Below are 24,340 nucleotides of genomic sequence, written 5' to 3' on the forward strand. Positions count from 1 at the left end.
CTTAAGATAACCACTTATCCTTTCTTGCCATTTGCATCTTTTAATTGCTCTCTCCGCACTAACAGCTGTATGAATTCAATTATTCCGTGGGTCAAAAAATCACTCCAATTACAGTGTCAACCTTGTTTTTATTTTCCTTTTGTCGTCTTTGCGCTTGTTCGCTCTAAAATACGTCCTTGCAAGTGAGCACGAAAGAGGAATGTGTCATAATGGGTGTCACAGTTGTGACTTTACAAGCATTAGTAAGCTTTGCAAACCTCGGTACCTCTGTTAGCGAGGCTCAGCTGGAATGTGCTCTGTGTAGCCAGAACATGTATCAACTTCCATTTTCCTGGCATCAAGTAACTAAATGGATTACAGCAGTAATAGGCAAGAGCGGGTTTGCGAGGCTCGCAGTAGTGTGTTATCTTTAGCTGCTGGGGTGCTTCATCAGGTCGAGTTGAAAGAAGAGAGGGGGAGGGCCCGAGCACGACTGTGACAGTGTTAAAACAAATCTTAACACACTGGAGGAAAAGAAGATACCAAAAGTTACCACAGCCTATAAGTACGTGCTGTGCCCTTTAACAGGATTTTTCACCCTAACGAGGCTGCACTGTGGCACATAGATACAAACCAACACAGCAGACAAAACAGGCATTAGCCTAATAGGCACTGGGCCTGGCGCTTTCATAAGACACAGAGGGCTTCACAAGACTTTAATATGCATAAAACTACTCTCTAGGAGTAAAGCACAGCCTTAGACCATTGATGTACCCAAGACAGACTCTGACAACCCTCTATATATGATGTCTGGAGATTAAAGGCCTCTTTTTCCGTAGGTGGAGACAGGAGACAGAGCTGGAAGGTAAAGAATCTGAGATTAATGGAACCGCGGTCTACTCAAACAGCCTCAGTTGCCTTTTGGATGTGTTTTTCAGCGTCTTTGTTCCACTCTTTCTCGCTGTGTTTTTTAAACTTTGTGCTGTCTATGCTGAAACACAGCAGGGGTGGAATAACAGAGTTCTTCTTTGCTTCTCCGCTGTGGGGAAATTACACAGATAGCTGTAATTTTGGTGAGGTTTGTGTCGAAGATGCCTCAGCTCTTTAAATATATTTTTCCCCAGGAGACATTAGATTAATGCCGCTTGTTTCCTAGAGGAGCTCTGCGAAAGGTAGATTTCGCTTCTGAACTACTGGTTGTATTGCTTTAATTCGTACATCAGTGCAGCTTTTCCAGAGGCAGCCTCCGACATTTTCCTCCAACTTATTCTGTATTCTTCCCTCAGAGTTGCTGGCAAACTGCATCTGCCTCCCTTCACTGTGCCCTATTTACATCCCTCTTTACTCAACAGCCCCTGTTAACCAAATACCTATCAAATTGGTTCCACAGTTTAAAAAAAAAGTTGAATGTTCAGCCTGGGAATGGAAAATGAAATGTACCTTGTGTGTAGTGTTTAACGACCAGAGGCACTGTGGAGCGACGCTTAACAGAGAGGGATCCGCCATTGCTTTTTTTTTTTTTAGTAAGAGCGTATATTCACACTATGAGCACACAGGTGCAGAATACACTCGGCGGTAATGTGTATTGGCAGTTGGTGGCTGCGATGGATTTGAAAAGATTTAGCGATGGGAATAATAAAATTAATTCATAACAGACGATATAAGAGATAATAAAAGAAGGTAAGGAATGAAATAAGAGAAGTAGAAGACTGTAAATCCATGTAAACAAAGGGTTAGCACATTTTTTTATTAGGTAGAAATTGCATTAAAAAACAACCTAACCCCTTACAGCTCCACCGTGCCCCTCCTTATTGTCTCCAAAAATGCAAGGAAATGCAACTTAAAGTTCACCTTCATTCGGCAATTGTCATTTCTACGAACACATGATATCATAATCACATCATATCAGCTGACTTTTACATCTGGAGGAAGAGGTGATGCTGGTGACATTACAGCTATAAGCCAGAAGGCTGACAAGCCGGTAACAGCTGCTCAAAGACTTTCGACATTTGGAAGCGTGAAAACACCCCATATTTTTAGCAGGACGTCGTAACAATTTCCGGACGCGTTTGTATTGACAGGACCGCGTATTTTTAGCTCAGTGTGATCGTGATGAACCTAACGAGAATATAAGCGCAGTTTGGTCACAGAACAAAACTGGAAAATGGAACCTCAAGAAAAGTAAGGTTGCACCAGAGTTTCAGCATATCTGTGGTTTGCAGAAACACACATTGGCAACATTTACGACGGGCGACCGTGGCTCAGGTGGTAGAGCGGGTTGGCCTATGTTCGGAGGGTCGGCGGTTCGATCCCCACCTGGCCAACTGCTATCATGGTCGTTGTGTCCTTGGGCAAGACACTTCACCCACCTTGCCTCGTGTGAATGTGTATGACTGCTGTATGTTTGAGGTGGTGGTCGGAGGGCCCATAGGCGCTGAATGGCAGCCACGCTTCCGTCAGCCTGCCCCAGGGCAGCTGTGGCTACTATTGTAGTTGACCAACACCAGTGTGAATGAATGGAACCTGGAACCCTGTCAGGTGCTTTGGGTGACTTGAAAAGCGCCATCCAATTCATTATTATTTAGTCACTTTTTAAAATCTGTTATTAATGTTTATATTGGCATTTATTGGCAATTGGGTTGGTCAACGCAGCCAGTCCAACTGAGCCCCTTTGCATTGTTTATTACGCAGAGCTGTTTTTGATCTGAATGCTCAATAAATGTGATGGGCAATCTGCAAGCGTAAAGGACATTCTACCTGGTGCTTATGGTGATTATAAATATGTAAGATCCCTTCCAATTGTATTGTGTTGAACAAGTAATGATTCTGTCAGGATCACAATGAAAGTAGTGAAGTTAAAATGTGAGGAAAACTTAGAAACAGTTAAGATCAAAATGAAGAAATCAATCAGTGAAAAAGTGCTTGTACTAAGCCGAGGTTGAGAAAGCTGAAGTATCATGATGACGGTGCAAAGATATCACCAGACCATTAGTCATCTAGCGGAGAGACGAGCTAAGATGTCCTTATGAGGAAATAAACGAAGCCAGTCCCCGGAGCACTGTGCAAATACATTCATTCCTGACGTATGATGTGCTCAGAGTCTCAGAGATGTGAAGCGGGGCCAGTCCAAAAGAGTATATTAACGAGAACCACGGAGAGAACGGGGTTCTTCCTGTCGCTCCTTCCTTGGATGAACACATGAGCTGGAGTGCATGAGCAGCCTAAACATCGCCTTTATATGTTGTTCTTTTATCATATAGCTAATTGTGAGTTTTTAGCAATAGATGATGATCGATAGTCATTAAGATGAGTATGAGCTGTATGCTTTGCCCTTCCTCAGATTATGCAATAAATCCAACATGATGCAGTTAAAGTTGTGGACACTAATTTAATGATCCTCTGATGGAAGAAAAAAAGTAGGTGTAAAGTGTGCAAAATATCTTAATTGTTCTTAAAGGTTACACTAGCTTACCAAAAACAGTCCCTTAGGGTTTAACAAAAGGCTTTAAAATTCATCTCAGCACCACACCAAGTGCTCAGATCATGGGGGCTGGTGGCCGTGTCTGAATCGAAGGCTATTCATGTCAGGTGCCAAGCCAGAGGTAGCAGGGTAGATGTTCGTACGTAGGCAGTAAGAAGGTAGGCATGTCTCCTTGCTACCAGCTTAAGCATTCCCTATTTCATTCATATTTAAAGTAACACCTTGTAGATTTAGGGACCTAACCCTTCGTAACGGAGAGCTGGTCCAGTACCTCCTGAACAGGGGTATACTCGGACTTAGTCCAGTACCAGACAGGGGGCCTTTGTTGTATTTCATACCCCTTTTTCTTCGTTCTTTGTCCCTTACACAATCACTGCCCAACGAGGCAGAAAGCTAAAGAAAAAAAAGATTACTTTTAATTATTTGTATCTATTGAGGATAAACATCCATGAATTTGTTGGAAATTACATGAAAGTCTGCTGTTTAGAACCTTCGATGTTGTGCCATGAAGGAAACGAGACAACAGAAGTGACAATTTTGTAGGAGTTGGATGTAAGTCTTGTTTTTTAACAATTTTATTCTTCATAAGATTTGTCCTAGAACATGTTCCGGGACCATTCACACTCCAAATGATGGCACTTCTGAGTCATCTGAAATAACAATATAAAACACTCACCTTTAGAGCTCAAGGTTCAAATAACACAAGTGTTTTGGTGAGGTGCAAAACAAAAAAAAAAGGGATGTGCTGTAAATTCTCTTTTTTGTACCCGGTATAGCATGCGCTGTCTCAACATAATGAATGTGTCAAAACCTGCTGTCATATATCAGTGAGAGGTTAGCCCCCCAACAAAACAATTTCATAACACTGGGGTTGTTTTTTCACTAGAATTATTAAGTATTTTCATGAGCTCTGACACTCTCTTCTTTTCTTCACCTCAGCTTCATCCATACGCTTAGCTTTTTTTTTTTCTTTTTTTTTTCCTGTTGCTGGGGTTTGAGAGGCTGACAGCTGCTACCATCCTGCCACTCAACAAACTTTCCAGTTTTAATTCTCACTCCAGGGAGATATTGTCTGTGTTGAGGTAAAGGCGCAAAATTGAAATTCTTCTAGATGTTTCAGCGTTTTTTGTTTTGTTTTTTTATCGCTTGGCTTTGCTCTTTTGTGAGCATAAAAACCTATGAGGCTTCAAGCGAGAACAACGTTACAGTGGGAGAACTTACAGGAGTGGCTTTGCTTTCATATCGACTTAAAAGTTGCTGTCCCCAGAGCTGCTGCAGATATGGAAATTGATGTACATGAGATGTTTTGTGTTCATGTGCTCGCCGTCCGCAAAGCACTGAAACCTATTCTTTATTTTTTTTTCCTGCAGAGTGACTTTCAGGAAGGTGTGAACAGGAATATTATGCACTGTTGATTTGATGACTAAAAGGGAGATTGAAAGACTTAAAGGAACAAAACATGAAAATTCAGTCAGTGTCCACACCACCCCGTGCCGATGGAGAAGCCGGGTGAAGTTTCGTAGTCCAAACAAATTTCAGGAGCTTTAAGGCTTTAACAGTGCTGCGACGTTCTCTTAACCCTTTATCGAGCACTCATTGAAATAAAAACATTTTTCTAAAAGGTGTATATATAAAAAATATAAGAAAAACACATATAGACTTAAATTAATTTTAACATTTTTTATGGAACATTAATAACACACTCATATCTATATACCAATACAACAAAAATAACAAATATAATGATATGTATCTGTCTATATATATATATATATATATATATATATATATATATATATATATATATATGTATATGTATATATATATAAAACACAAAATATAACATAAATAACAAATATAACATGTATCAAAGTCCACTCCAGTCCAGTCATTTATGCCGCATAGCAACGCCATTTTGGATGTCCATGGAAGTGACCATATATAGTTCCTTGCCTGATAAAGGGCTAAACTGCTGAAGTAGATGAAGACTAGTTTTAATGCTAACAAAAACAAACAACTGAAAAAAAAGAATATATTAATAAATAAAATAGCTCAATACAACTTGTCCGCCCTGATTGAAATGACTGAATCAATTTGTCATGAAACCACAGGCTAAATTCAGTTCACCCATTAATGCGGTTAATGTGTGATACTGTCTCAGTGCACTTCGCTGTATATCTGCTGTCTTTTTGTGTCGCACCCCATGTGAAATGACAATGCAGAGCGGCAAACAACAAAGACAGATTTGTTCAAAGGCGCTGCTAATGAGAACCTTACTGCTTCTCCACTGCTCATCTCACCTGTTTGCTTTTCCACAGACGGGGAAACCAGAGGGGTGCAATACGGATTCCATACATTTGTGATTGGATGTGAGACTACTTTGACCCTACAGAATTGAAGATGATGTTGCTATGGAAACTGCTGGTGCTGCAGTCACTTATGGGGTGCCTTGCAGGTAACGTATCTTATTAAGAACTTTTGATGCATGCCAAAGCTGCCTTTGTGTCTGAGTCCTTATTCATATGTATTTGGGGCAGGTGACAGTATGAAAGCCGTAGTTTAGAAAGGAGCAAACTCAAAAAGATTAGCCGAGAGCAAACACATTTCCTCCTGCTGGTGTAAAATAATGTGGCATCCGTTCAGCGAGGGAGTTATTGTTGAAGTAAGCCATTGTCTGCTGAACACTTCCAATCACCGGCAATGTTGCATTTTGATTTGAGTGTGGTGTTGTATGTGGTAACCAGAAAAGGTTGGCAATGTCATCCTGCATGTGAATGAGGGGAGTGTACCGCATCAAAGTTAAAAATTCTGTCCGCTCAGTCTGACGGATCAGGAGTTCATCAGGAGGAGAAAACTGTCATTAACCAACAGTAATGCTTTGGTAAACTCTGTATTATGCTGTTAGATAGAATGTAGGCTTGATTGATATTTTGTGTTTTGTATTAATATCTAGCATCAATGTAAACAAAGATTCTTGCCATGTAATTACATTACTGAACACAAAGAAATAGACAAATGAATGAAATAATAATAATAATAATAATAATAATAATAATAATAATAATAATAATAATAATAATAATATAATTTTAACTGAATTAATGCATTATTATTAAAGACTCCATAATAAGCACTGCTTTTAGCACACACACATTAAAGGCACCTTGTGTGGAGTTTTGACAGTAAGTAGAGCTGTGGAGCAATGTTTTCATGAGTGTGGTCATTAAAGTAAATATAACTTTGTTAAGGAGAACATCCACAGAGTAACTTTACTGTGAAGCAGTGGTCAAGAGTAAATATATTTTCGCTAATGTACAAATAGCAAACTATACTGTAAAAATTCACTACTAAAAGTTTAATCCATGGTCTAACACACCGTGACACAGAGTAAGACACAATAACAACACATTGCAGTATATGCCTCTAACAAGAAACCGCCATCAAAAAGCCACAAATAATGCTCAAAACAGCACCAAACTTCAGCAACAGTACAAATAGGGCCCCAGCACATAGTTCGAGGCATCAAACTTCCACTAGCTTAGCCGGATTGCTGTTGTAAATGGAACACAACTCACCACTCTCCTGCCGCATCTGCCTGTTGTGGGGAAGCCCTGCGAATCGATTACCGAGTGCAGTTAGAAATGCTCAATTCCGTTCTTTTCCCTATCCACTCTTGATAATAACTGTTATAAACTGGTAGGTAAGACACATATAAACTTTGATTGCATTTCCATGGAGTAATCATCATACATTTTCATCCTTGAGCTGTGGAACCCTACTGCACTCGGTTAATCAAGTAAACCTATGCTCTTTTGGGCCTAAACCTAACCAAACTGCAACGGTCTGACAAAGTGAGTAAGAGTCAAAGTAAAAAAAAAAAGTCATGATATGTTTCATAGTATTTTTCTGTCAACATGCTTTGTTTTCAAATTCTGACCGGACACTGCTTGAAATGTTACACTTGACTTTGGAGCCGTTCAGTACCTATGAAGTAGCTCTCAGTTTCAAAAAGGTTGGTGACCCCTGCTTTAGACCAAGCTGCTGTATTTGGAGAATAGAATGATAGTGCAAGTAGAATGTTGCATTAAACTAACTTAAAGTAACATCAGTTACGAAGACCATGACTGGCCCTAATTAGGGTCTGTTACCTTATATCACCAGTCATTCAATCAGTCATTCACTGAACCAATGTATGAATTAATCAATCAATTAAATACATTAATAATGTAAATATTGTAGCTACAATAAAGGTTAGATTTAGGTTAATTTCTCAAATGGATGCCTCAAAGAGGCAATGAGTTAACAGGAAATCCTTCCAGGGTTATTTCAAATGTCCATCATTCATTTACCGCGCAGTAAAGTTGAATTATAGCTTCATTATACCACGGTGCCCATTTCAGCCAGAGGCTCCCTGGCATTGATCACATTTTGATGGAGGACTTTAATTTGTCTCCTTTACAAATAGGAGGGTCACTGGAGAGCATCAGTTGAATCACTCAGTGTTTAATCAACAGGTATTACACGAATCAAGATGAATAAAAGACTCTATTGATGAGGTCTGTGTTCTGGTGAAACCTTCCATCTCATTACTCAACACACATTAGGCCTCCTGTGAACCCCCTGCCCTCCTCTGCACATTTGATTATTAGATTTGTTAAAGGGAACCTTGAGTTATATTGCATTGTCCTTGTGTTTTTTTTTCCAAAGCACGTCGCTGGTCATCGTATGATAGGTCTAACAATCCCACATGATTGCACAGCAGACAGCTGGTGATGATGGACCAGCAGGCAGTTGAGTGTAGTTGAATCCTCATGGAGTTTACTCCTCGTGGAGGATGGCAACAAGATGGCAGTGTCCGTAATGCTTAAAATGAGGCTTAAAAGGCACTTAAATATAGAATCAAAAAAAAAAAAAAAAGATGAATAAAAACAGTGAAGCGTGGAACAATTTACGCCGATTGGATTTTGGATGAGGACGTCCTCCTTCTGCAACAGAACACAGAAGACTGATTTTCGATTCATTCTCATAACATTTATCATGGTGTGATAAATGTTGGATTTATCATGGTGTGATAAATGTTAGGGAAAGGTTGTGGTTATGATAAACTATGGTTAAGATATGGTTGTGGTTGGACTGCAAAGCCAGTCTCCCACAAGAAATTTGAATGTGCTACAACCCCATCTGCCACCCTGACCTTCACACCGCATCAAAACCCGCATCCATTGTTTTTAAACCTGCACACTGTTGGTGTCTAGGCGTGCATTCATTTGTTGAGATGCTCCACTATCCTATTTGGCAGTGGTGATGTGAGGCAGCGCTTCATAAAAGAAGCAGTTTTCATTAGACATTTGTGTCCCGAATCATTGTGGCAGCATTCTGGCACTGTACCATCACTACTTTTCTCTCCCTTTCCATAAAGTGAAGCTTCTAACATGTGTCGCACTTTATTTTCACCTCACTATAGGGGGCTATTTCCAGCATTGACACTGCCATGAAATCTTGTGTTTGGTATTCATCCAACGATTAAATATTAGTCCTAATTGTCTAGTTAGCAAGAATTAAAACCCTTTTGGTGCCTTTTGAACATTGCTTAACAAAGTCATATCAGTTCTTGCTCAGATATCTACAAGTGTCTTATTATGAACTTATGTATGTCCTTTTATTCAGACAGTTTTTTATGTAAGAGCAAGAGCAGGGTATTCAGATGTACATCATGGAAAAATTGGGGTTAATGAGGACACATTTCCTACATTTTTAAACCACTGAGTGAGAGCAGTGTGTTCCCTCACATACCCACTGAGAACGTCTTCGTGACCCACAGCCGTGAAAGGATTGCTCTTAGACTAAAATTGGTTCATCCTCCCTGCAAAACTCCCCCGACGTGAACATTTGCTTTAGACAATCTTCCAGGGATGCGTATACTCAGACGACTGTAGTGCTAATTTGTTTCCAGTCGAGCAGGAAATGAAGATCTCTGAGCTTTGTTTTAGAACTTTAAGCTCGAGCACAAGATTATTGTATTAACCCTCTCCTAGTGTTGTAGTACTCAAGATCGGTCTTGTCTTGGAATGGAGGGCATTTTTACTCGGTCTTGTCTCAGGCTCGGACTGGGCGAACTCTGGTTTTTTGAACGAGACAGGTCAAGACCACATCTGATAGGCTTTTTGTCCATGCCTTACTGATAAGAGTGAAAAAGCACCCTCTCAAAAGCAGCTAATAACTTCAAATCATTGGTAGTGTAAAGATTTTCCCCTGCTGCAGCCGCTACCTGCCGCTACCAGTCACATACCCTGCACACAGAGTATGGAGCCGACAGGAGGAAGGCTGTGTGAACTCGTATGGAAAGATGTCTGCCAACTCGGCTACAATTGAATATGGTTTTACACACCACAAGGAGTTTATTTGTAAAAGTAAATGAAAACACTCGGCAGTGTGCAAATTCTGCAATGCTTCGCTCACCAAAACAGCTGGGACGACGTCAAACTTTTACCGTCACCTCGAAAGGAAGCATAAAGACAGGTAAGCTAACAGTAACCATACAAAGTTTAACATTAACGTTATATCAAAAGTCTTTAAAAAAATTTCAACTCCCCCATCCAGAGACAATAAGCGAAAATAAGCTCAACTCTTTCCATGGTTGTTTTCAGGCATGTATTTGTTAACTGTCAAAACACCGACTATATTAGCCTACAGCTAAGATAGCTTGCTAACATTAGCTCGCATGGCGTTGTTGTCACAAGCAAGATAACAGAACAACATCGATGAAATGGCCCATATTTCTTTCCCAAAATGTGTGATACACATACAACTAGAGTGACAGACTTCTCAGCTCAATAGGTTGTAGTTGTAATAGTTTAATATTTGTTCGATAAAAATATAAAAATGTTAAAAAGCTTCATTCAAGATACTCAAAACATGGTAGGTAATGTGAATGCATGAAGTCCAAAAGATGTTTAATGTTTAAAACCAGTAATTAAAAGTGCTGTTTAATTTCATTTTATAAAAAAGTGTATATATTGAGTATTGCAGTGATGCATGGTATGTTGGCACTAAGCACACATATATCAGTCTGTCTGTCTATTAATAGATAGATATTTAAATATATATAGATTTATGTATTGTTTCCTGTTCAAAGAGTTTTCATGGCTTACACCGAAAATCTTAAGGCAAACAAAGTTAATAAACTAAAAAAAACAACTAAATTCATTCAATTTAAACTGTAAATAAATTAAATTACTTAACTTTACTAACCTTTTTTGAAAAAAAAGGGAACATATTTTAATCTAGTGTACTTTTAAGTAGAGAAACAATATTTGTTTAATATTTGCACATCAATTAGGCAACTTGACAGGCTTTGACACCTTTTCTCTCTGCACAACTTAAACCATTATTTCAGAGAATTCTCTCTTGGTGTTTGTTTCACCTAATCATTTTATTTCCTCCTGAATTTCAGGCAGATTAATTGGCACAGCCAACTATCCCATCCTTTGCCCAGAAAGTGCAGCTCTACAGTCTATATTCCCCATGGCTGCAAGCCATCAGTGCGGTCATTGTCAAAGATTTGATAATTTGCTGTTGTCTGCCACTGTCCCTTGTGGAAAATTAACATTTTAAACACTTTCTTGAGACTGTGGATAACAAGTACACACCAATCTCAAGAAGAACAATTACTGTGAAATACATACCAGTTTAGGTAAAGCAAGTTAAGGAGACTGTTTTGGAGAATGATGAAAAAATCAACAGTGTCCTTAACTACTGACATCTGGTCTGATCGCAGGCTTCGCTCCTTCCTTAACAGTAACAGCTCATTTGTGCAACAAGTCAAAGGATTGCTATGCCCTTGGATCCTACTTGCTGGACTGTAGACGTTGAAAACAACAGAGCAAAGATTGTTTTTGTTGTCGCATTTATTTAAAAGCAAACTTAAATAAAAAGAAAACTCACATTTTGATGTTTTGTTATGATTTACCTTTGATACATATGGTCTTGTCTCGGTCTCGACCTCTAAATGTCTTGGCCTCGTCTTGGTCTCGGTACTCTCTGGTCTCGGTAATGTCTTGGTCTCGGTTGGTGCGGTCTTGACTACAACACTACCCTCTCGCTTATCAGTTTGGAACAAAACTCATTCCACAATGGATGATATGGCCATAGATATAGATTAGAGTGGTGCCTGAAAATTGACTTCTGGAAACAGGAATGATGCACAATATGCAGACCAAAAAATGCCTGGCTTTAATATGCTGCCAAGTGCAAGAATGGATTTGCAAGTACTGTTAACCTCATATAGGCTTTGGGGAAGGAATTGTACAGATGTTTATTGTGGCTTTGGTTACACTCCTCAGCCTGGGGAGCTATAAGTCGATTTGTTTTTCATGCACAAATGAGTAAAAAAATCTTGATAATAACGCATGGAAGTTGCAAGTCGAATCTGAAAATCCAATTATATTTTTAAATGAGTCACCTACTGCGACGACGGGCACCAGTGGGCAACACGTTTGCGAGGGTGGTAATTTCACCTGACAGCAACTCAAACAATGCCATTTCTTCTGTGAGCAGTTTAAGAGATATTGTGGTATACAGAATATATGAACGTGGGTTTTCTGTCTCACACTGTTGCTCATGCCATATTTTCCCTTACCTCTTTCGTTATAAAGATGTGGGGAAAATGGACAAGAAGGACGTTGAGCATTTCAAGCTTCCCCAGCTTTCCCAAAAAAACTCTAATTCAACAGAAACCATCTCAAACACTTCTCTTTGTGTCCAACCACGAGCAGACACAGAGAGAAGTCCCCTTGGAAATCCCTGTAGCTGTTGTACCAAACTGCATAGCGTAGCAAATTCACTTTCAGCCTCACTTGACTGGTTTGTTTATTTAAGTGGGTGGCTGAAGTTCACTATCAATTTAACTTGTGTGCACGCTTGAGAGGCGCTAGCAAATGCAAGAAGATGTTTGCGTTTGCAAGTTTTTTTGAAATGCAAAAATACAGCAAAGGACGCATTGTGCAGTTTTCATCGACTATAAGGAGAGATTCCATTTTTGGCTAATTGTTCTACAAATTGGCGTAAATAAGCATCTCTGCCTCGCAGACTACAAGGACAACTTCCAGTGCTCAGTACAATCAGACTCAAAGGAAAATGTTAGAGGTATATTCTGTAAAATTGGGGTTCTGTAGGGGAGGATTGAGGGGTGTTTTTGTCACATCCAGACTTCATGTTTTATGTCCAGTGCCGGCATTTACGGTCTAAGTGTTGTGTTCTTGATGTAGCATGACAGAAAGCAAGGTGTGGAGGTGGGGATGGTGAACGGTTGGCAGGTAACTACAGTGTGCATTCCCTCCCAGACCTGCAATTAGTGTTGTGTTTTAATTAGCTGTAAACACAGTCTTTCCTTTGTTAAGCTGCCCAACCATAAATATACCTTAACTTAAGACCAAAGTTGCCATAAGTGGATAATACATTCGAGAGTAGACTCCCATGTTTTGAAGCTTCTGCCGCTGCCCTTCAATCAATGCCAAAAATCAATATTCGAATGCTACATTTATTCTGTTTTTTTCTGTTATTTTCTTTTTATTAAAATGGAGATGTTGCGTCAGCTGCATTGACGGCAGTGACTGTGAAAGTGTCAGAAATTGAGTGTTTTATTATGGTGTTTTATTATTCCCATATTTCAAATACATTAAAAAAAACATGTGTGTGCACATGGTACCAGCTCATGTAAGCAGAGAAACTTAACAGTTTAGTTTGAAATCTAAACATTGATTAAATTGAATCCCTTTCTCACTAAAACTTTAAACTTCAATATAAACCCCGATCCAGTATTAACTTTTAACTTCTGCTCTCAGTACAAACAGTTGTTTACTTTAGCACAGTGAACATCAGAGAGGTAACCAATGCATATGTCTACATTACACATATAGGTCATTAAATCAGTTCCCTACAACATACATAATAGATCATACAGTACATGAATAAACAACACAAAGTAAACATGCATACACAAATACAAATATACACTCGCTACACAGTTACAAGCGCTGCACATTTCTCCATCAGAGGACTTCCATTGTATTTAAGAATAACACTAATGAGGCTCAGACAATTTAACATTTAAAGAATCAATCATGTAACACAATGTCACCAAGGTGTGTGTGGGTTACTTAACAAGTGACTAACAAATGGAGCAATTAAACAGATCATATCTGCATTAGTTATAATAAATGATTCAAAGTGTCAGCCTCTTTAATATTTCATACGTAAAGATAACTGCCTCCAGCTTACTGCTGATATGAATAAGTACACTAATATAACAAAGCTTCCTCTGTTCTGTGCATCAAATATTTATCTGGAGCTTCATTTATTTATTTGAATATCCATTTGAGAGGATCATATAGGAACCATGGGGGGATCATATATCTTTTTTGTCTCTGACTTGTATTCACTTGAGGATTGTGTGCCGAACACACTTTTTTTCAGCGTTACATGATTTATGCTCATACTCACAATCTCTCCTGGGGACTGCTCAGTGAGATCAAATTTGTTTGTGCTGTTCGCCAACAAGCTGCTTCACTACTTTGCTCAAGAGCAGTTGTTGTGGGAGGTGTGTATGTGTGTGTGTGGTTGTTCGGTGTGTGCAGATTGAATCAGTTCATAAGTGTCTTCCGCTCAAGTGAGGGTGTCCGCTGATATACATCTCCCATCTGTGATATTCAAAGGCATTGTTTTATGGAGCCCCAGAAGAGTATTATTGCTGAGGTGACAGCTAAATAAACACACAGTGTTTTGCAAGTCCAGTCATCTGCGGCACTAAGATGTCAGGCAATAACCTAGGAAAAGATTAAATGTGATAAATAAGACTTTATTTTTCCTCAGGGGAAAATTCACACATATAGCAACACTAGAGGCAGGTGTTAAAAAATAAAACAGAGAGCTATTTGAATGTAATAAATACAAGCCAAATACAAAATTTAAAAAAATTGAGAGATCAAATTCAAGCTTTACAGTTATACAATATGTACATTCCAACAACTTAGACTATAGACTATTTAAGCTACTATTTGTAAAATATTCTCATTTCCAACTCTGGCTGACCAGGCCTTCATTCCCAAAGTGTCATTATTTGACAAGATGGGAAACTCAAAGCATTATTACCACTATAGTGTCCAGCCCATGGGCTTACAAGACTTTAGACTTTTATTCATCCCACATCGGGGAAATTCACTTGTGACAGAAGCAGGTCCAGTAGACTATAGACACGTTGGTGAAGATCCCCAGTCATCCAGGTCATGGCATATCAAAGTGCTACACAAACACTCCTGGACCAGCTTGAGTTTTTTGAAGAAGTTTCACCTCTTATCAAAGAGTCTTCTTGAGTACTTACTGACTAGTTGACGTTTGCCCTCTCAGAGTTGCTGAGGTAACATGTGACTTCTGAGTTTCAGTTGTTGAGGTCACATGTGAGTGGTTGGGGTCAACTGGGTCCAAGTGTGAATGGATGTTAGGCTGTCTGCCTCAGAAGGACTGCATTGTATATAGAACCACTTCCTAAGTTCCCTCGTCATACGGCATAACACCCATATACACTCAGACAGGGTTGACCCAAATGACTCTTAGTGACCTCGATGACTCTGTATGGGTTAACATTTTCGAAAGGGTTTAAAGATTGCACTCATCTGTTAGAACTGAAAAAGCATCTTGGATGAGAGGTAAAATGTCTTCAAGAAACTCAAGCAGGTCCAGTTTCCTTCATACAGCATTGAGAAAAGACACTAAACAACTATAACAGATAAAATATCAGAATATCTAGTTCTACACATTCAAAAGTAGGACATTTCATCAATATGAATGAAAAGGTATCATTATATTGGATAAGTCCACAATCTTCTTAAAGGGCCAAATAAACATATCACCTTCCGACAACCAAAAAAAACAGGGATCTTAAACTGTACACAGGGCAGTGGTACGGACAAAGCACAACAGCAACATCACATAACAACCCAACTGCACTGCTCGTCGGGAATACCTTTTTTATCTGCCAACACATTGCTCAACTGATGTGTATACTATGTATAATCACTATATATATAGTATACAGTTAGCCCGAGGACAATAACGGCTGACAGTCATCGACTGCTGAGCCCTTTGCCATCGTACATCGTGGATCCTACAGTAAACAACCTTCACTTTTCGAACTCCAGCTGACAAAATAAAGTTGAACCCAATTTCATTTGTGATGCTGAAAACATTAAAACATTGCATTTGATTGCAAATAAAACTGTTGACAGTTAAGTCAGTAAATTATTTAGAGTAACCAGGATATTGTTTCTGAGAAGATGTGTTGTGCTTTTTTCAAGTGTCATTTTTCAGTTCGTTGATCACTAGAAGCCAAACTGGGGAGGCAGAAATCTTACTGTGATGGATATTTCAAAACCTCAGCAGTCAGCTGTACAGCAGAACGCTGCCTGAAGTTGTATAATACTGCATTAATTCTTGTCTAGATTTGAGAACAGTGCTTTGAATTATGTATTCCTTTTAGGCTTTACACGATATGTATTTTATTCTAAGACCTTCAGACAACCCACACATGGCGACTCATTGTTCAGTCATATCAGAGTTGTCCTTGAGGTTAAGCAGAACTGTGAGTGTCTGTGACCCCAAAGCCCCCCACACTCTCCAGTGGTACCAAACAAAAGAAACACAGAGTAACCCCAAACATAGGAAATTATAACAATTACATTATGTATAGCCCTTCTTGGTGACATGCAATATTTATGCCACAAGCAGGCTCTGCAGAACCAACACACAACAGTCTGCTTACAGGTTACAGCAGAATGTAGCCCCGAATAAATACATGAAACAAATTTCCTCAATTAATTGTTGCTGATGACATTCCTGTAAATGTAGGAGTCTAATCAGAAGTGAAATATGGCAGAATAAAAAAGGTGTTTAAAACTAATCAAAGGCATTTTACTTTAGCTAATTATTGTGCTGAACAAAATAAGGTCAGGGGAACTGAAAAAGAAGAAAAAAATAATAATTGAGGGGAAATATTTTGTTGTTTTGGCAATGGATGCATATTTATACAAATATTGTCATCACAATATAATTACTATTTCACGTACATAATAGGGAAAAAAGATAAAAAATGAGATTGGTCGCCCCTGTCAACTTCACATTAATTAGGCTAAATTGTAGTAAATTGTAAATGTCCATTTAAAGTGGGTGGTCTTCAGAAGCATTCAGTTTCTCGTGGATACAAAGTGCAAATGCTCCAAATTAAGAGCATGACGAAATAACTGTAATTTATTTGTTTTACGTTATATCATTATCATGTTAAGTTTGCTTTTCATTTTCTCTGCTTTTACATAACCATTGGGTGTGAAATGAACCCTTGCTGTTAAAAATATACCATATATCAGTGTCCTGACCAGAGAAAATGAATATTCCCAGTCCAGTGAACTACTTACACACTGTGACAGAACTATCTATCCTAATAGTTATAAGGAAGCCAGAATTCTTGACTCTTTGAACACATTTATGAAGGCTTTTACGTCCTCCCGGGCTTACTTCAGCGAGTCTCCAGCAACATGGAGAAAATACATTTTCTTCAAGGTTCATGTGGCGCTGCCATATCTGTTCCACTAGCAGAGCCTTGTGTATTATCTCAAACAATCACAGGGGACACTATCTCTAATGAACTCCATGTATAGTCTCAGAAAAAAACGTCAGCGCAAGATATTTGATCCGCCTCCTCAGAAGATGTGCTATCATCTGCTTTGCTTTTGAGGGCAGGTTGTTATATGAGAGTTAGTAGGAGTGTGTGAGGGTGTTAATGAAAACCTTATTTCACAAACTGGACTTAAGTATGTGCTCCTCAATCTTTTTTTTTTTTTGTAATGTATACAGAGTCATGCTCTATAAATTCATATACTGTCGCCTGCAATTGGACTAGAGGTTTTTGTTTTCTTCTTTAAACTGTCACTTGTCATAGCAACTGCTCTTTGACAGACCAAAGCAGCTCTGCCGTGAATACTAGCTTGAGAGTGGGAGCAAAGAGATGAATAGGAGGCTGGTATCCTCTCATTTATAACCCCTGCCTGTCAGTTTAGGCACATTTTGGATTACTGAATACATTTATTTTTGGATGCTTTTCCGACAAAGACCTCACAGTAAATCAGATCACAGTAACATACTCGGATACACTGATTGACCTGATTTAACACTGTACACTGAGAGCAAATGGTAACGCTTGGCTATTAAAAGCAACCAAACACCAAGCCGGGGGTCTACAAAATGGGGGGCTTTGTGAACAGGATTCCAGGTGTCTGTAGCAAAATGACATAATTTCATCATCTTTGAATTAATTACAAATGAGCCCAGGTAGGCAACTTCATGTCTGAGTGTCAGATCCAGCAGGATAATGTGCCCTGCCACACTGCAAAACTACTTATGGAATGGGACCTAGAAGTCAAGACATGGGCATGGTTCCCAAATCCGCCAGATCCCAACCAAATTGAGCACGTCTTTGGGATGTGCCCGAACAAGTCAGATCCATGGAGGCCCTACCGTGGATCGGATTTGGCTCTGACCCGTCGAGGCATAGACACAGGACCCCTGAGGGTTTGCCTGTGGTGTCTGGCACCAGGGCATTAGTAGTGGATCCTTTGAGTCCTGTGAGTGGAAGGTGGGGCCACTGTGATCAGACATATTCTGTAGATACTTGATTTGATCCGGATTTATAGAATTGAGAGGCCAGGTTGACACCTTGAGCTCTTTGTCACATCCTTTGGGCCATTCCCGAGCAGTTGGTGTGGTTTGTCATGGCACACTGTCCTGCAGGGGGGCACTGTCAACAGGGAATGTCTTTGCCATAAGGGACTGTAACAGTGTTTGTATGGGTTGATCAGACTTGTTGCAGGATGTTTTGAGGGAACTCGATTTGATAGGGATTTGAAGAATTGTGAAGCCAGGTTGACGCCTTAAGCTCTTTGTCGTGTCCTTTGGACATTGATTTCTGTGGTGTGTCAAGGCACATTGTCCTGCTAAGAGGACCCCTGCCACTGGGGACTATCTTTGCCACGAAGGGCTTTAATGTTGTTTGGATCGGAGGTGCGTGTCATTTGGCATCCACAACAATGCCAGGACCAGAGGTTTCACAGCAGTACATTATATCGTAATAAGATGATCAGTGCTATTCACTTCAGCTGTTAGCCCTTTTAATGTTGTAGCTGATTGGTATACCTAATATTTAGTGCCAGACTGAGACAAAGTTACTCATGAACAGTGACCAGTTACAGCTCAAGTGCTATTATTGCCCATGACTTGGAAATATGTGACTATAGCAAAGCCACTGACCGAAAAATGTGCCACTAAGAAAATACCATGCAATCAGCCTCGCTGTTATCATCATTATGATCATCATCATTATGATCAACATTGATGTCATTATCATTGTTGTTAGCAGATCACCACTTTCAAACAGCAGCAATCATTTAAACCATCATCACAAACATGATTAAAGCTAAAAAGTTTTCATGGACTCAAACAACCACATTGCTGTGTTGAACATTTAAGAGCACAAGCACAAGTTTTATATTACAGTGTTAAAAACAGTGTGGACATAGTTTAGCATTTCGGCTCTGCAATTTCTTGTCATTTGTCAACTGAAATGTACAATGATGCAATAAATCTTCAAAAACTTAATTGGCCAATACATCTGTGGTTATCCATCTTGTTCTACATTTAAGCCAAGGCTAACGTCTATCAAAATCAGTGTTTATAAGATAAATCTACCTACATACTCATTTCACAACATCCCCTCCTGCGACTGTGTCAGAAGTGCAGCCAATGCAAGTATGCACCTAAAATGCTCAGTGAGCAGCTTAGCAGCTCTAATGCTGAGACAGACACATAGCTGGGGGAACTGTAGAGCCATTTAGCCATGTGTCACCCCAAGACTGGATTCACTCTGTGAGTCATAGCTCGCCCTGAGCAGGACACAGTATGTGCTTGACCACTGCGAGCTTACTGTCATCGCAAATAGGAAAATAGGACAAACTGCTGAAGTCATGGCAAATAGCCGCGGATGCTGACATTCGAGAGCAAGGTTAAAAACTATATTTATTTATTTTATTGTAATTTGCAAGCTAAATGTACAAGAATCCTGCTCATGTGCTTTTTTTTTCTTTCTTCCCTGCGATACCCACGTCTTTATTATGAACATTTCTGTATACATTTAATTATTGAAGGCAGTTTGTATACCATTGTATGACCTTTGTATAACGTAGGAACATAGAAAACGTTACAATGGAAACCCCAGATTAATTGCAGCACTGTGACATAGCACAAGGCTACTGCACTGTACTCAGGTACTACAGTTGTACAATCCTACATAATAATAATGAGCAAGTATACAATACAATACTATGAAGGTAAGTTTATTCATACAGCAAATTTCAACAAGAAGGTCATTTATGGTACTCTGCAAACTGAAGCTGTGTATTAAAAGTGCAAAATGCAAGTTTTCTGGATCCAATCTAACAAGCATGTCCTGTAGTCACATGCATTCATACGTGAATACTCCTCACGCATAGCACTCCTCAACCTTTGCTTGGTGTGATCTTGCACGCAACTTCATATTAATAACAGAGCTATATTTAGATTTCAAGCCTTCTAGCAAACACTGTTCTAATGTAGTGAATAATAATATAGTTTTCATGTAATCTTAGGCTCTATCAGTCAGTGAGACACACTACTGGCTGTTCAGTCTTGTATATCAGTGCAGACATACAATACCACTTTGTAACAGTATCGTTGTCATAATAATGAACGGTTTACATTAAAGTCATATAGTCCACTCAGATCTTAAAGCAACTGGACTAGCAAAATTAAAAGAATCATATGGGACTCTTTCGTTCATAATGATATTGTAAAACAGTTGAATACTGTCAGGTCAGGAGTACGCTGATGCATTACGCATTATCCAAACTCATTGCATTATGCAATGTGTTGCACAGGCAGATTTCTATTGGTGCTTGGAGCCCTAATCATGACATTTCATTAAATCGATCTCTGTGGAGGTGTTACAGCAATTTTTAAGCAAGCATGTGCTGAGGACGCAGCTCCTTTTGCCCTGGAAATGAATAACGAAGCAGCCGCACATTTGATAAGATAAACTCCGGGTGTGATTTGCTGCCCAGCGCCATGATTCCCACTTCTGCTGTCCTCCCACAAAGACGATCGCTATCTGATGTGATATCAAACAAGTGAAAGTACAGGTTCACCAACAGGAAGCAGCTTCCTGTTTGTGCTGGTGAAGGGTTATGAGCAAGAGGGGGATCATTACCTGTGCTTCAAAACATACTTTGAAAGTAATGAAATCAGATGGCACTATCTGCTCAGCACATTAAGTTATTGCTGGCAACAGATGGCACTCTTTAGCATATCAAAGGGGTCCGTCTCCACCAGTTTGTTTGGCTATTATTTGAGTTTGTTTTGGTCATGTATATTTTATTTCGTTGTAATGTAATCTAAGTTGATTTTACATTTTCTCTGTGATCCTCTTTCCAATCAAACTGAAGTAAAGGAAGGAAGACTTAGGCCTTTTTCATGGCGTACTTAAAAACATTGCATTCTGCATGCTGAATCACTGACATGCGTTATGACGATACTCAAATGGAGCCGAGCTTTCATTAATGCTTTGAGTTGTATCTGTATAAAAAAGAGGTCTCAATAAGTGCAGGCTCTATATCAGTTGCAGAAACGGAAACTTTAATGTTAGACAGTTAACTGGGATTCATGATTTTGGGGCACGTGCAGAACTACGAGACGTGACTGGAGGAATGCTTATTCGGCCAATAGTGAATCAGCTTCACTTTGCCAATTAGTCATGTGGCACTGCGCCTTGTTTCCTCTGCCAGCAATCCAGCATTATAATCCCCTCTTGATGAAAGAGTTAGTAACTGTGTTCTTGCTGCTAGCCCTGGCCCACACTGAGGGATAAATAAATCCATTTGTGCCACTGCAGAAGTGTTGGTTGAAGAAGTTTGGGTATTTCTACAGTTCGATTAAATACAACACTCAGTGACCATGTTACTGTGGGTCCATCGTGACAATCTAATCAAATCCAATATGCAGCTTTGCCAAAAAACTACATTCATTAAGGTAATAATGTTTTGGTTTTGATTTTTTTTTTAAACGTATCTTCAATTTACATATATGGCATCTTTAAAAATAGCGCGGTCAGACAAAAAGACCACCACAAACTGCAAACTCAATGATAGATTTATTGTTGAATTTACACCTCACTGATGTTGTAAACAAAAACTGAACATGCTGCGTAAGACAGAGTTAATGGCAGAGCTGTTGTATGGGCTACTTTTTTCAAGACATTATCACCACACAGCAATTGCTTATGTTTGTACAATCTAAGGGACACTGTCAGGGAGTACTAAACTAATCCCATGATGATATTTGTAGCTAGTGTAGCGTGTTAGAGTCACAACCCCTTCAAAATGACTATCATAAGCTAAGCTATTCATAAAGCCATACAATTTGCGGAAGCCTAGAATAGCCAAAATAATTAATTATTTTATTTCTATTCAAGTTGGCCGAAGACTAAAACGGAAGTTAGGCAGCTCGGTCTGTGGAATTCTTCAGTGCGTACGCTCTGTGGGCCCCACAAAGCAGGAGATCAGAGTCCTTTTTAAGCCGGGAAGTCAAGCTTTTTTGGCTCCCCATGCCACTGGGCAGCTTTCATAGGGATGAATGGAGCTCCGCCTCCAACTCTGTGTCCACATTTGAGTCTAGCATCCCTGGTTCTCACTCCCAACTTATCAAATTTGGCAGCTTAGTCAGCATCCTTAAGTTTCAGTTTCCACTACTGTCAAAAGTTAGACTTATGAAATAAAGGCTCTGCCGTCAAGCAACAATACGTAATATTAAAGTCTACTCAAAATTGTGATTATGACTTTTGGAATGTAATTAAAATTGTCAAATGGCTACTGTTTAATTTGGTTTGGTAAAAAATGTAACTACTTGGTTAGGGTTCGGAAAAGGTCATACTTTGCGTTAAGATAAGAAAGAAACTAATAACATCCGTAGGAGATGTAACTCATATCACGTAATGTACGAGATGCCTCTCACGTAATGTATGTGTCATCGGGAACATCATTAATATATGTTCACTTACTTACGTAAGTCACATGAATTAAAACAATTTACTCTTGACTTTTGGCCATAACAATGTTTTTTCCTCCGGATCCGTTGTAAATGACACGAGAAAAAGAGACTGAGCATGCGCATAAAGCTCGCGACTGTATACAAACAGGCAGTGGAAGGAGAAACCGAACACAACAAGAAGAAGACAAAAATGGCTAGTCGGTTGTCCATAATCCTTTTGCTCAGCCTAGTGGCAGAGGAGCATAATATTTTGCCCTAGTAACCCTGATAGGCTCAATATCTTCTGCAGCACAAACACAAGCATGTACTCCGCCATTGTTGTTGTTCTTGTTATGAGACGCCCCCCCCACCCCCCCGACAAACCCAATCCTCCTCTGGACATTGGCTGTGAGAATGTCCTGGTATTTTAAGGCAACACCTCATTTTACATTGTACTTAAAATTGATATAAAACAAATCTTTGAACTTTTTCTGCAGTTGGTGAAATATGGCTCCAAGAAGAATAAGAAATGTTTCATTGCTAACTGACTCAGTGGAGCTGACTCACCATTAGCTCACTGTTGGCAGCCATGCAGTCATCTCAGGAAGGACAGGATATAATATAGAGGACTTTGGAGACCTTCCAAATACTTCACTGTTTTTACGATTTTTTTGCCTGTTTGAAGGCTACCTGTTGTGCTGCCACAAGTTTCATTTCATTTCTGCAGGATTTGATAAAAAAAATAAGCTTTAAACCTGCTTCAGGCAGGTGATCCATCATAGTGAATATGATGACAGCTGTTATTTATATGTAGTTATTGTTGTTCCGTAATGCTATGAAAACTCTCTGTATCATTCTGCATTTACGACTGTGTTAACATACAATCAAACTGTCACTGTGACAACAATAGAAGCTGACAAGATGTTTACTCTGATATGTTTTGTATCTCAGGCGAGTTAAGACTCCACAAATGAAGTTTAAAGATGTTGCAAGATAAACGAAATCCACTGACTGTGTGGAAGGTGAGAGGGAAATTTCCCAAAATATAAAATACTACAGCGTCCTTCAAGCAAGATGAAATCCAAATGATCAATCACTTAAAAATGATATTCAAATGTATCCAATAAAATCCAACAGGTTGACATAAGCATAACAGATAACTGCATTTCAAATAAAGTCTACCGGTATTCAGATTGTTGTCAGCTCGGGACGTTTTGGGTGTCATTGTGTGGCTACAAATGGTTTTGAGCTGGTTTACTGTGAGTTCGGCGGGTTTTAAAAGACAAAATATCACTACATGAAAAAATACATTAATGCATTGTAATCATTTTTATGCAAACACATCCAGTCTCATAGCACAACACAGATGTGACGTATTAATTACTTAAATTTATTTTGCTGAACAGAGACATGCGTTACCATTATTTCCACCCACCTGAGCTATCATGAACACAAACAAGCTGTAGTGTTTTCAATGTTAGAGAAACCATTTTTGCATTCAACATCAAAACAATATTTCTTTGGCATTCTGATAGCGTGGGATTGCATGTGGACTCTCTCTAGGACTTTAGGGTGCTGTCAAGGCTTGTTGCATTTAACATAGTTAGACAAAACCTATTATTTATGTTATTTGAGCTGTCTTTTCATTTTGTTCTGTTCTTTAAGGGCTTACGGCAGAAATAGAAAAGAGCTTTATGCTTGCATTTTACGGTCCAGTGTCCGTGA

General features: G+C 39.3%; 1 protein-coding gene across 2 annotated transcripts in view; it reads left to right on the top strand.

Moving 5' to 3' along the window:
* cntn4 (contactin 4) overlaps positions 1-24,340 on the top strand; it is a 172,343-nt gene that overhangs the window by 11,702 nt on the left and 136,301 nt on the right. For both annotated transcript variants that reach the window (XM_030420977.1, XM_030420976.1), the window contains exon 2: positions 5,779-5,915. In XM_030420977.1, the coding sequence (XP_030276837.1) occupies positions 5,861-5,915 (55 nt within the window). In that variant the 5' untranslated portion in view covers positions 5,779-5,860. The remainder of the gene's footprint in view (positions 1-5,778; positions 5,916-24,340) is intronic.

Source organism: Sparus aurata, chromosome 6 (genome assembly GCF_900880675.1).
Source record: "Sparus aurata chromosome 6, fSpaAur1.1, whole genome shotgun sequence".
In the NCBI taxonomy this organism is placed as follows: domain Eukaryota; kingdom Metazoa; phylum Chordata; class Actinopteri; order Spariformes; family Sparidae; genus Sparus; species Sparus aurata.